At 41.4% G+C, this 11029-nt stretch overlaps 6 protein-coding genes across 8 annotated transcripts; 3 read left to right on the top strand and 3 right to left on the bottom strand.

The window, feature by feature from the left end:
* Positions 1 to 216: 216 nt before the first annotated feature.
* LOC108064570 (uncharacterized) lies at positions 217 to 876 on the bottom strand. The gene is made up of 2 exons (XM_017152160.3): positions 745 to 876; positions 217 to 685 (listed from the first exon to the last, which is right to left on the bottom strand). Exons 1-2 carry the CDS (start codon positions 747 to 749, stop codon positions 421 to 423), a joined length of 270 nt encoding a protein of 89 aa, XP_017007649.1. The 5' UTR covers positions 750 to 876; the 3' UTR covers positions 217 to 420.
* Positions 877 to 1616: 740 nt separating this feature from the next.
* On the bottom strand, positions 1617 to 3782 carry LOC108064567 (RCC1 domain-containing protein 1). Its single transcript, XM_044394048.2, has 4 exons — positions 3666 to 3782; positions 2531 to 3050; positions 2136 to 2211; positions 1617 to 2079 (listed from the first exon to the last, which is right to left on the bottom strand). Exons 1-4 carry the CDS (start codon positions 3748 to 3750, stop codon positions 1636 to 1638), a joined length of 1125 nt encoding a protein of 374 aa, XP_044249983.1. The 5' UTR covers positions 3751 to 3782; the 3' UTR covers positions 1617 to 1635.
* Positions 3783 to 3979: 197 nt separating this feature from the next.
* Positions 3980 to 5901, top strand: dnd (dead end). Of its 2 annotated transcripts, XM_017152159.3 has the most exons (4): positions 3980 to 4109; positions 5146 to 5274; positions 5338 to 5469; positions 5529 to 5901. In XM_017152159.3, exons 1-4 carry the CDS (start codon positions 4107 to 4109, stop codon positions 5802 to 5804), a joined length of 540 nt encoding a protein of 179 aa, XP_017007648.1. In that variant the 5' UTR covers positions 3980 to 4106; the 3' UTR covers positions 5805 to 5901. The 2 variants fall into 2 exon arrangements, with proteins under 2 accessions (XP_017007648.1, XP_017007647.1); XM_017152158.3 differs by having other exon boundaries at positions 5146 to 5469.
* Positions 5902 to 6103: 202 nt separating this feature from the next.
* LOC108064428 (ADP-ribosylation factor-like protein 3) lies at positions 6104 to 7003 on the top strand. The gene is made up of 4 exons (XM_017151936.3): positions 6104 to 6315; positions 6368 to 6502; positions 6556 to 6792; positions 6853 to 7003. Exons 1-4 carry the CDS (start codon positions 6175 to 6177, stop codon positions 6895 to 6897), a joined length of 558 nt encoding a protein of 185 aa, XP_017007425.2. The 5' UTR covers positions 6104 to 6174; the 3' UTR covers positions 6898 to 7003.
* Positions 7004 to 7238: 235 nt separating this feature from the next.
* fit (female-specific independent of transformer) lies at positions 7239 to 7718 on the top strand. Its single transcript, XM_017151913.3, has one exon. It carries the CDS (start codon positions 7269 to 7271, stop codon positions 7638 to 7640), a length of 372 nt encoding a protein of 123 aa, XP_017007402.1. The 5' UTR covers positions 7239 to 7268; the 3' UTR covers positions 7641 to 7718.
* On the bottom strand, positions 7406 to 10917 carry LOC108064407 (uncharacterized). 2 transcript variants are annotated; one of them, XM_017151914.3, is made up of 3 exons: positions 8879 to 10909; positions 8568 to 8819; positions 7406 to 8516 (listed from the first exon to the last, which is right to left on the bottom strand). In XM_017151914.3, the coding sequence occupies exons 1-3, from the start codon at positions 10851 to 10853 to the stop codon at positions 7822 to 7824; spliced, it is 2922 nt and encodes a 973-aa protein (XP_017007403.3). In that variant the 5' UTR covers positions 10854 to 10909; the 3' UTR covers positions 7406 to 7821. The 2 variants fall into 2 exon arrangements, 1 of the variants encoding a protein (XP_017007403.3); XR_011419124.1 differs by having other exon boundaries at positions 8376 to 8516; positions 8568 to 8815; positions 8879 to 10917.
* Between the last annotated feature and the right edge of the window lie 112 nt (positions 10918 to 11029).

The following is an 11029-nucleotide window of genomic DNA, read 5'->3' as shown; positions in this document are numbered from 1 at the left end:
TGAAATTCCTATCGAAACCTTCGCATGGAACGCACTTCCACGAAATCGAAATAATCACAAGTTCTCGCCGAGTTAAAGTTAAAACAAAGAAAAAATCCCAACGTCAGTCGTTTGTTCGGTCAATCAGTCGGTCAGTCAATCAGCCAATCAGTCATTCAGTCAGTCGAGCGAACGGCTCAAGTGCTGAAAAGTTTATTGCCCTGCGAGCGTCTGACTTTTGCTAAGGCAAATATTGTTTAATAACATTTTTAAAAATACAATTTACTGATTAAATGGGCAGCGACGACGAACAACGTCGACGAACGTTGGCACAATGGCGGTCCTACCCCAAGACGAAATTATTTGAGCTCTGTTGTTTTGATGGGGCAATATAAACCGATGAAGGAGAGCAATAAACAGGGACAGAGTTCAGACCCGAGACTAAAGTCTAATGACCCTGACCCTGGGAATCGGAATATTCATGAATGCGTCCAACGTGTTCATCATCTCTATCAATATCACGAGCATCAGCGTGGTCCGGAAGGAGTCCCTCATCAGCATTTTCACCTGGACCTCCATGCTATCCCCTTTGCTCCAAATCAGATGCTCATTGTGCAGCGCTTCCTGCAGCGAACAGCCCATGTATCCGTCGGGATAGAGAATTTGCACTGTCAGGCGCCAAATTAGGATGCAAAATACGCTGGGACTGGGAATGGAAAGGGAATTGCTTTCAAGGAACCAGATCCTGCCGCGATCTGAACTTACGGCATGCTCAAGAATGTTCCGTAGATCCTGGCCGTCCTTGGTTTCAGTAATTTTGTTCAACTGCAGTGAAAGGAGAAAAATTATTTCGTGGCCTACTTGTCAAAGAAAAGTCAGTCCTGATCAGTCAAAAAAATTCAATTTTACATGACTTTACACTACTTAAGTAATTACAAGTATTGCCAATTTCTTTACGGGACGTGCCCAATTTATTTTGTTCTGTAAGTCACTTAAAACTCAAAAAAAAGTATTGCCGAGTATTTATTGGCCATGCTAATGCTAACTGTCAAACTGGTTTCGTGGAATCGTAGAAACAACACGAACAACAGCAACCAAATTGTAAACATTTTTTAATTTTACACATTTAAAATCATACATGAGGAATCTATATAGACAATATGTACATTGTACAATGACCGTTTTTAACCATATTTCAATTTGCTAAAATCGTTTTAACCCTAAATAAGATATATAACTGCCAGTTCTTAAAATGATCAAGATTAAAAAGATTATGTGAAGTTATGTACCAAGTATTAGTCGACAACGGCAACATGATAACCAGAATAATTATGGAATCGAAAACTTTGTTCCTTTACTTCTCTACTTTACACGGTTCCTTTACTTCTCTACTTTACGCGGTGAAAAGAGTGTAGTAGAATGGTGGGTGTCTTTGCAGTGTTAACAATTGAACAGCTTTTACAAAGCTTTTTCAGTTGAATTTAATTATAACAATAAGCCTTTTAAATAATTCTTTTTATTTTAGAAAATTTGATAGAATAGTTTTTAAAGAAAATATAAGAGAGAATTTTTTTTTTGCTTTTAAAAAGAAACTTACCCTCTTAACTCTTAAATTTATATTGTATTGTATATTCCTCTTTAACGAGACAGGTGTTCTCAATTTCTTAGTTCCTTCAAATGAAGCACCGTTGACCAAGGACCGCAAAAGACATCATCGGAGGCAGTGTTCATCATGATGCCATCCAGTGCCTGGAATGCGTCAACGTAAGACAGGTTTTGGAGCTGCTTGCCCATCTGACCGTGCTTGCACCAACCACTGGCCCATGGCCGCCCGCACCGGCGGATCAGTAGAGTGTGACGAGATCCAGCGAACACCCTCAGCGGTGCACAGTCATCGCTATTCTCCGCCTCTTTGGAGCAACCACATTCGGGCAGATCTTGCAACTGGGGCAGCGGATATACAGTAGGCTCTTTTAGGAAGCCACCGGGTTTCATCACACGCATCCCCAGCTGACCGCTGCAGTTGAGGCCCCAGGTGTAGAGGTCTCCGAAGGCGGATATGGCCGCACTGTGCCAACCACCGGCAGCAATTTGAGTTATCTGCAAGACACTTGAATGTGTGACAGCCAAGATAAGTGGACAAGGCAAATATATACCTTGATCCCCGCCAGCGCCTCCAGCAATTGCGGCGTCTCCTCCACTTTTAGTACGGCCTGACCCAACTGTCCGCGCCTGTTAATTATAACACAAAAGTGCAGAAATTGTAAGAAATTAGTATAGGAAAATCGTTAGATTGGGGCTTTAAAATGTGGTATACCCTTACAGTAAGTCTTATTGCAAATAAGAGGTTTCCCCGAATGACTTGGGGTTATAAAGATAAAATGAGAATTTATTAAATAAATCTTGAAGCCAAAACGCAAATAATTTATAAAAAATACATATTTTTCGGAGAAAATGTTCCCCCTCTATATACAAGCTTCCGGTAAAAGTAAGACACCCCTCTCCAAAGGTATTTTTTGCACAACAAAGAGAATTTAAGGTCTTTACTTACAGTCCGTTTCCCCAGGTAAACACGTCACCGTTGACATTGAGGAGTACGGCGTGTTCATGGCCACATTGGAGCTGCTTTACTCGAAACTGACGCTCGGAAAACTGGTGCAGGCAGCTGGGAATGCTGTACACGGAGTTTTCCGCGCTAATCGCTACGTTTATATGCGAACCACAGGCAATGTGCTCTATGATCGGCGATGAAGGCGCCTTGGGAGCCCCAAAGATAAAGCGCTTTGTTCCCGAATTGGATCGGGGAGGAGCTTCTAGTCTAACAACCAATAGTTCCGCTTGCAGTTTTGGTTGCACTCTATAGAGTTGTCCGCTATGCAGTAGCACTAGGCAGTGGGAATCGCCAGCGGCCAGGGCCTTAATGTCCCCCGTTGCCTCGAGGGTCACGCACTCGTTTGGGCCATCATCCAAGAGCCCACGCAGCCACAACTTCCGGCCAAGAGCGAGGGCCGCATACCGCCAGCCGATCGAAATCGTGCACTGGTTCTGGGTCGAGACTGGCACATTTATTTCTGTAATAAAGGCAGGACTGAATTAGTAAGCGTACGGTGAAAACTCTGTATAAATTGATTTTTCTACTTTTCTATACCTTTTTAGGGGAAATTTTTATGTTCTGTTAATTATATTCCCTTTTACTTAAGCATTATAAATTGGGATTAGCTGGTTGGTCAATTTATTAAAGTTCATAGCACTGTTTTAGTTGATTAAAATTTATCAGAACCAATTAAAATACAGTCTGTCTTCTATGCACGGCTCAAAACATTGAGTTATAAAATTGGCTTTGCAATTTAAACTATTGAGGAACAAAAATTCTTCATAAAATTTGCTTTAAAGTTTAAACTATTGAGAAAAGAAATTCTTTGACTTTAAATCTAACTAAGATAAATATAACATTTTAAATGGAATCTTTAATAATATTACTATTTATATATGAATGTATGTAGCATTTGCAGAAGAAAAAATACTTTAAGTCAGATATTTGCTTGATATCAAATATTATAGAGGTTCTATAAAATGTTCAATAAATCGCTTATTTAAGTGGTTTCAAGTTCTATATAAACAAGGTTTCATTTATCGAGTGCCCACTGTGGTAACTAAGTGATCGGCTTTTGTTGCCGGTTACAAACCGCTGAAGCCGGCCGCGCAGTCGACGTCGCCGCTTACACATTCATGCTGGCCAAATGCGTTGAAGCCCGTAAATAGCAGGGGCATCTTCTTCCCGTTCCCGTTCCAATTCCAAATCCGCTCCCCCACCTACCGCCACCTCCTCGGCCCCTCTCTTTCGCTCCTTTGCAGCGGTTGCCTCGGCGACGTACTGTTGTTGCTGCCGGAATTTGTTGGAGCGTTGAGCGAATTTGTTTTCAGTTGTTGTGCAGCGCTGAACTTGTGATGTTGTGTTTGGTGGTTGAAGTAGTCGATCCAAGTCCCGAACTCTCCTGAAGACACCTCCTCCACCAGAAGACACCGTCGCCGGGCAGTCAGCGGATCACCGGATCCCGGGAATCGAAGATATAGTGACGCCGGAGATCGTCCCGCCTGCTGGCCACCGTTCCCGCGTAGATTATAGGATGGTAGGTTATCGCCCGGTTCCGTAACAGCCAATTAAGTGCCTTGTTATTCCGTAATTGCACGATTTGTTTTCATTTTGCGATCGTCTCCATGGTAACACGCTTCCGAAACTTTCCAGCACTTTTTCGTTATCGAAAATAACTTTTTTTAGCACTACCCCGAAAGTTTTTGGCGCGCACTTATCGATATTTAAATAGAGGCAAAAAACAGAAAATCAGGAAAAATGTTAACGGGTTTTTGTTACTTAGCTTTATAAAACCGGAGTGCTACAGAAATAACTTACAATCGACAACCAATATATGTATATTTTATCTAAAATTAATGTTTTCATCGTCCTAAAGATAAGAAATTTATTTTTATTTTATTTTCTAGCGAATAATAAAAATGTATATTTAATGCAAAAGAAATTTTTGTAACACTCTAAGATATCTTAAATTTTAAATTCGGTAAAAATAGAAAGGTATGCATATTTTTTATTAATGCATTATATTTAATTAGTGGAATATGGCTGGCTTTTTGTAATATCAATAAATCCCAATCAATCACAATTCTGTTTTGCTTTTGTTGCACGCTCTTATCTGAAATCAAACAATTTTTTTTTGATAAGTGCACAGGTTGATAAGCTCTTTCCAATCTATTACTAAGGGCCTTATTGTTTTTCACTCTTTTTTGTTATTTAAAAAAAATTGTTTTTGTTTTTATTTAAATAGAAGGCGTTGGTGGTAAATAAATACCCTCAAGCTTTTTAATAATTTCTTGTTGGATTTTTATTCCAGTTAAGCAAGATCTAATTTCATTTCGATTATGTGAAAATTATTATATCTTATCATGAACGTTTTTTTATTTTACATCTCAATTACAAATTTTTTAAGAAAATAATAATCTCTTAGATGGATCATACATTGCAAAGTTGTATTGGAGGATACTACCAAGAATAGGCTTTTTAAAGAATAACTTGTTTAATGGTATTCGGGCTACGGTTTTTTTTTTCTTCCAAACATTGCATAGAACATATTAATTATATTTCAAATATTTTAGGGTCTGCTATCGCTGTTGCGTAAACTGAGACCCAATCCGGAGAAGGAGGCTCGCATCCTGCTCCTGGGCCTGGATAATGCGGGCAAAACAACGATACTGAAGCAAATGGCCTCGGAGGACATTACCACGGTGCGTATAAAAGCGGCGAACTTCTTCCGTTTCCCCCATAAAATACGGAGTGAAATCCCGCAGGTTACGCCCACGGCTGGCTTTAACATCAAGTCCGTGGCAGCCGATGGTTTTAAGCTAAATGTTTGGGATATCGGCGGCCAATGGAAGATACGTCCATATTGGAAGAACTACTTTGCTAATACCGATGTGCTGGTGAGTCTGTTATTGATTTCAATCCTTTATTGTTATAAAATAAAATATATTTATTTTAGATCTATGTAATTGACTGTACGGATCGGGCTCGATTGCCGGAAGCGGGTAGCGAGCTGTTCGAGATGCTGATGGACAACCGTCTAAAGCAGGTTCCCGTGCTGATCTTCGCCAACAAACAGGACATGCCGGATGCCATGAGCGCCTCCGAGGTGGCTGAGAAGATGAGTTTGGTCCAACTGCAGGGACGAACCTGGGAGATCAAGGCCTGCACCGCTGTGGATGGCACTGGCCTCAAGGAGGGAATGGACTGGGTCTGCAAGAACATGAAGAAGTAATCTTAAATATCGCAATCGTCGCTTGTTAAGTTGTCTTTAAGATCTAAATATACGTACCTACTTTTATTTTCACTTAATATAAACAAGATTTTAACCTTTTATTTGAAATAATATATTTAAATTCTTCACGATTTGGATTTGTTTATATTTTAGGAAGAATTGCGAATTAATTTTAATGTTCGATGCTTTCAAAACCTTATAGGAAACAGTTTTATACAAAAATTTTCATTTTCAAATCTAAAATAAATTTAGTGAGTAAACAAAATATCAAAACAACCAAGAGGGCAGTGATTTGTAAATCACTTATTTCTACCTGATAACTTAAAATCATTCTAAAATTTTACAAAAGACACTTTAAATTTCGATCTCCATGTGCTTTAACGGACCCGTTTCGCTCATCAAAAAGATCCTGCCCAAGGGGTCACAAAAATCCTGTCTGCTCATCTTAGGATTGGATAATGCTGGAAAATCCACCTTGACAGCGCGCCTTGCAGAGGCTTTTAATGGCAATGTAAGACTCAAGGTTTTTTCCTTCTGCCAAATGTAGCCTTGAATATTTACAGGCCAAAGAAACTAATAAGCAGGCCAATGAGTGGAGCTTCACAATCAAAAACGCCAAAGTGCAGTTGTGGGATATTAACGGGGAACTGAAGAACAGGCAAATCTGGCCAAACTATTACAAAAAGGCCAAGGTCTTGGTGAGAAAAGTATTTCGGAAATTATAGATTCGACTTTAAGCGTAGAACCGTAGATTTTCGTACTGGACAGCAAGGATGCAGTGCGTCTAAGCGAGGCTCGTTGTGTGTTATGCGATGTTCTGATGCACGAGGAGCTCAACAAAGCTCCTCTGCTGATCGTGTCCAACAAAAAGGACATTCCGGGATCTCTGCCATTATCCACAGTGACCGATTTGATGGGTCTGGATCGCTTAGATGGTCGGGATTGGGCTTTTAAAGAATGTTCAATGCAGACAGGCTCTGGTATTCAGGTGGGTGGTGTTCCATATTGTATCGAATAATTTATATAATGGTTTACTGTTTTGCGTCAGGACATCGTGGGCTGGATTACCAATGAGATCAATAGGAACAAATAGTTATTCAACATATTTTACATTTTTTGATAGTTGTAAATAATAAGTAAATTGCCTAAAAAAAATAAAATATAAATTTTATTTTGTAAATAATGATTCATTCAGTTTCCTGATGCTACCAAACATTATGTCGTCGATTTAGTGTGTCGTTATTTTAATTAATATATTAATTCAAACGTCTGCTAATCAGTGGCTTGACATTGACCCTGTCAATTATTGAGACGCTCGTGCCTGACTAGCAACATTGTGAGGACAAAGCCCTTTTTCCCACAATAATTCTAGCAGATAGCACAGCAGGTGTCTTGTTGTTGTGTTGGGCCTATAAAAAGGTTTGTTACAGAATGAATTTCCACAGTTTAGCAACAGTGGTTGAAATGAATACTACCCTGGCGATTCTAATCATCTCTGCCCTGGCTTTGGTCCAGGCGAGTACTTTTCCCGGATCTGATGAGGATTACTCGGCATGGCCGGCTGCAACTTTAGCGGAGTCTCCCCATCCGCACTCCTCCAATTGGCCCTGCGATGTGGGTCATTTCCCCGCGGCATACGCTCTGATGCACAAGGTGGATAAGCGATTGGAGCGTATTGACAACGAGGACACCAAGAAGCGGATTGAGGACTTTGCGGTGGATCAGTTGAGGCGATGCACCTCGAATGGACAGATGGACGAGCATTGCGTGAAGCGTTCAATTGGCTTTACCATGTCATTTATTCACCACCAGAAAACGCAGGCGAATCGGTTGTAAGAAATACTGTAATTTGGCAAAATCAATTGCGGGCATTAACTGAAAATAAATAAAATGTATTTTATTTTATCAATTTTATTTCGGTGAAAGTTTCTCTAAAAAACATCAACTTTTTATAAAATTATCAAAAATAAATAATGAACGAAAACGAAACCGAAAAGTTAAAAATATGAATTTGAAATCACATCTTAGGACAAGTCTGACTTTTAGAACTAGGAATACTGGCATCCGTTTCACTCGACGCTTGGGACCTGAGTTTCTGGTACTTTTCCTGTTCGGCCAGCAGCCGATCCTTTTCCATTTTGGCGAACTTGCTGCCCGTGTAGAGCAGCTCCTTGAAGCGATTCCTTCGCCGCTCATCCATGCTATATCGCCGCAACATATCCCGCCTGTCCACGATGGACATGCAGATATCCTGGCAATCGCGCGACGGCTGGCAGAAGCTCCAGGAGCCAAAAATGGTGTCCACACAGCCGCAGGTGCGACAGTAGCCGATGAAGTGGCCGATCAGGTTGGAATTGGCCTTGCGGAAGGAGAGCGAAAGCGGTCCGCCGAGTACCATTAGGGTGTGGCCGGAAAAGTGCCAGTCGGTGAGATTGTCGAGGAGTTCGTGGGCTCGCGGCGGCACTGTTTCCTGCACACTTATGTTCAGCGAGACGCCTTGAAAATTGGGAGCCTTGGCCTCGGCAATATCCTTTAACTGGGTCTTGTTCATCTTGACGCACTGACGCACAAATCGACAATGACCACCTTTGTGTTGACTACACGAGGGCCTCGCCTTTTCCTCGCCATCCGAAGTCATGGGTGGGGATTTGATATTTATGCGAACTCCCAGGACAAGGGACTCCCAGGAGCCGTTTAGGTCACAGGGGGAACCTAAAGTTAATAAGAGTTTTTACATATATTAGCTTGATTTAGGGAACTTACCATCGGCTGGATCCACAAAGCAGCAGGGCAGGTTCTTCTCCTCCTCCTCTTCCGCGGACTTGTTGCATTTGGTAGCCTGAATATTCTCCAAACGCTGCAGAATCTTGTCTAAAACCGGGGAAATCCCCGACTGCTCCTCCTGTTGTTGCTGTTGTTGCTGCTGTTGTGGCTGTGACGGTTGACCCATCGATTGACACGGAACTTGGCACAAGACCTCAGGTCCTCTTTTGAAGCTACTTCCGATCTGACTTGCTTTTAAAAGGAGTTTCGTAACTCAAAATAATGATATAACTATAGTTTTACTTGCTTACCTGGTTGTAGGTGATTCTGCACTAGTTTAGCTCGTCCATCTCCTGAATTTACTGCTGCGTTTTGACCACCTCCCACAATTCTTTGGGCCAGCTCCACAGGTGAGAGATTCATTTGGGTGGCCATGTTATCAATGACATTATTACCACCACCCATTAATTGTGGAGCCTGATTAACTAAAACCTCGGGAAAAGGCGCTGGGAGTGAAGATCCGGAAGGGGAATTACCCATGAGTATATTCCTCTTCGCGGGTGTCCCCAGTGGAGATTTGCCTCTCTCGAGGACCTCCTTCCACCAACTCTGCTTTGTTTTTAACGCCTGATTAAGGTTATCGATCTGCTTTTGGTACTCATCCACCAAGTTAAAGAAGGAAGATTGCTTAATGGCCTTCAATCCGCTTATAATTTGTTTGGGATCCATTCCAGAGAAAACTTCTTGCCAAGGGTTTATAGACTGCGCTTTGGTCTCGATCTTGGGAACACACCCTATGAATTTAGTTTCTAATTTTGGATCAGGCTTAGAGGTAGCTGCTTTATTTGGTGGTTCCTTTTCAGGTATCACATTCTCTTGAATGGGAGTGCTAGAGGGCTTATATTTCGACTTAGTCTCCGAAGTTTTCTTGGGTGTTTCACTAAGGCCTGGCTTTATTAGGGGAATGTCATTCCAAATGAGCTGACGGTTTTTGGAATTCGGCAAGTAATAAGGCTTTAGGCCGCCGTTCTTATTACTCTCCTTGTTCAACTTGATAAAGGTTTCCAGAGCCCTCAGATAATTATTATTGTTGTTTGTGCTTGGAGCTGCCACCGGAACACAGATCTTGGTGGGTGTCCTTATTTCAGGTTCGATACTCTTAAAAGGAGTGGCTTTCGTTTTATCACTCTGACTGGGAAAGTTGTCGTCCCCATTCATCCTGCGACTTGATTCGCTGTCTAAAGGATAATCGGCTTCGCTGGTAATTAGCGACTGCCTAGGGAATTTATGATCACTAAATAGCTGACAAAAGCCCTTCTTGTACTCATCGTAAAGCCCACCAGCCTTAATGGTTGATCTTCTTGAGTTTATATCATCTAGTAAACTTTTGAAAGCTTTCGAAGCACTTCCGGGTTCCTCGTTTTCAAAGATCCCGGATAGATCATTTTTTTTAATAGCTCTCAAAGAAGCCCTACTTTCTGTCACCAGAAGAGCATCCTGCTTGATTTGATTCTGTAGGTTGGGCTCCATTTCCTCGCTTATCTTTTTGGCCAATTCTTTAACCAAATCGCTTTTTTGAAGGCGCTCGATCACATCCATTAAATCGGACAATGCGCTCAATCTTACAGATCCCGAAGAACTAATGGGTTTGGTTGGGTTTTCCGTCTTGGAGGCCGAGGCCAAACTGGGTGTTGGCTGTTGCCAGGCTTTCAGAAAATCCTTGTAAATGCGATTGAGTTCGAAAATTCGTCGCTCGCCAGGATCCTGCGCGTTTTCCGGTGTTTTGACTCGTAACACATTTTCGGGCACATTCATTTTCAGCAAAATCATACTACTTACCAGGGGAGTTTTAGCCTCGACTTTTGCCTTAACACTTTGATTTTCCCTATTTCGATAGGGAAGACGGGCCAGGCATTTTGCCGATGGCATGGGTCGATCTTCGGTTGCATCGTATTTGATAATGGGAAGTTCTGTAGAGTCTTTCTCTGCAGCCAAGGGTTGGCTTGATTTCTTAGTTAATGCGACTACATCTCTTTGGAGTGGTGCATCTTTCGAATCGATTTCTACCTCATCCTCGGTATCATCTCCCTCTCCCTTTAATCGCTGTCGATATGCATCATACAATCTACTATAATGCGTAGGTCCCATGTCGTTTTGGTTTTTCGATCCAGATGAGGCCTCCTTAGGACCCACACTGAGTTCTTGATTCTCTGCCTCTGCAGAACTGATTGGAACCAAAGGGGGTGTTACAAGTATGAACGAAATAATAAGCAGATATCTAGACATCTCATGTTTTTCTCACGAATTTGCGGTTTTCGTTTGAGTGGTTAGTATTTATTAAGTGTAACTATACAAAATATTTGACTTTATACGAAAAGATATTTAGATGATTTGTCACTATCGGGAAAATAAAAAGAGAAGTTAAGTTTTAAAATAGTACCTAATAAAATAAAAATTCAATA

Source organism: Drosophila takahashii, chromosome 3R (genome assembly GCF_030179915.1).
Source record: "Drosophila takahashii strain IR98-3 E-12201 chromosome 3R, DtakHiC1v2, whole genome shotgun sequence".
Classification (NCBI taxonomy): Eukaryota; Metazoa; Arthropoda; class Insecta; order Diptera; family Drosophilidae; genus Drosophila; species Drosophila takahashii.
This window is presented reverse-complemented; position numbering and strand designations above follow the sequence as displayed.

Bases quoted from the DNA above. Each gene is read 5' to 3' on its own strand.
- LOC108064567 (XM_044394048.2), bottom strand. From the start codon at position 3,750: ATGCCCCTGCTATTTACGGGCTTCAACGCATTTGGCCAGCATGAATGT. The intron at 3,051-3,665 runs GTTTGTAACCGG...CCTTTATTACAG, and splicing joins CTGCGCGGCCGGCTTCAGCG to AAATAAATGTGCCAGTCTCG. The intron at 2,080-2,135 runs GTATATATTTGC...AGTGTCTTGCAG, and splicing joins AGGCGCTGGCGGGGATCAAG to ATAACTCAAATTGCTGCCGG.
- dnd (XM_017152158.3), top strand. The intron at 5,470-5,528 runs GTGAGTCTGTTA...TATTTATTTTAG, and splicing joins TTGCTAATACCGATGTGCTG to ATCTATGTAATTGACTGTAC.
- LOC108064428 (XM_017151936.3), top strand. From the start codon at position 6,175: ATGTGCTTTAACGGACCCGTTTCGCTCATCAAAAAGATCCTGCCCAAG. The intron at 6,503-6,555 runs GTGAGAAAAGTA...GTAGAACCGTAG, and splicing joins ACAAAAAGGCCAAGGTCTTG to ATTTTCGTACTGGACAGCAA. The intron at 6,793-6,852 runs GTGGGTGGTGTT...GTTTTGCGTCAG, and splicing joins AGACAGGCTCTGGTATTCAG to GACATCGTGGGCTGGATTAC.
- fit (XM_017151913.3), top strand. From the start codon at position 7,269: ATGAATACTACCCTGGCGATTCTAATCATCTCTGCCCTGGCTTTGGTC.
- LOC108064407 (XM_017151914.3), bottom strand. From the start codon at position 10,853: ATGTCTAGATATCTGCTTATTATTTCGTTCATACTTGTAACACCCCCT. The intron at 8,820-8,878 runs GTAAGCAAGTAA...TCCTTTTAAAAG, and splicing joins GCAGAATCACCTACAACCAG to CAAGTCAGATCGGAAGTAGC. The intron at 8,517-8,567 runs GTAAGTTCCCTA...TATTAACTTTAG, and splicing joins CTTTGTGGATCCAGCCGATG to GTTCCCCCTGTGACCTAAAC.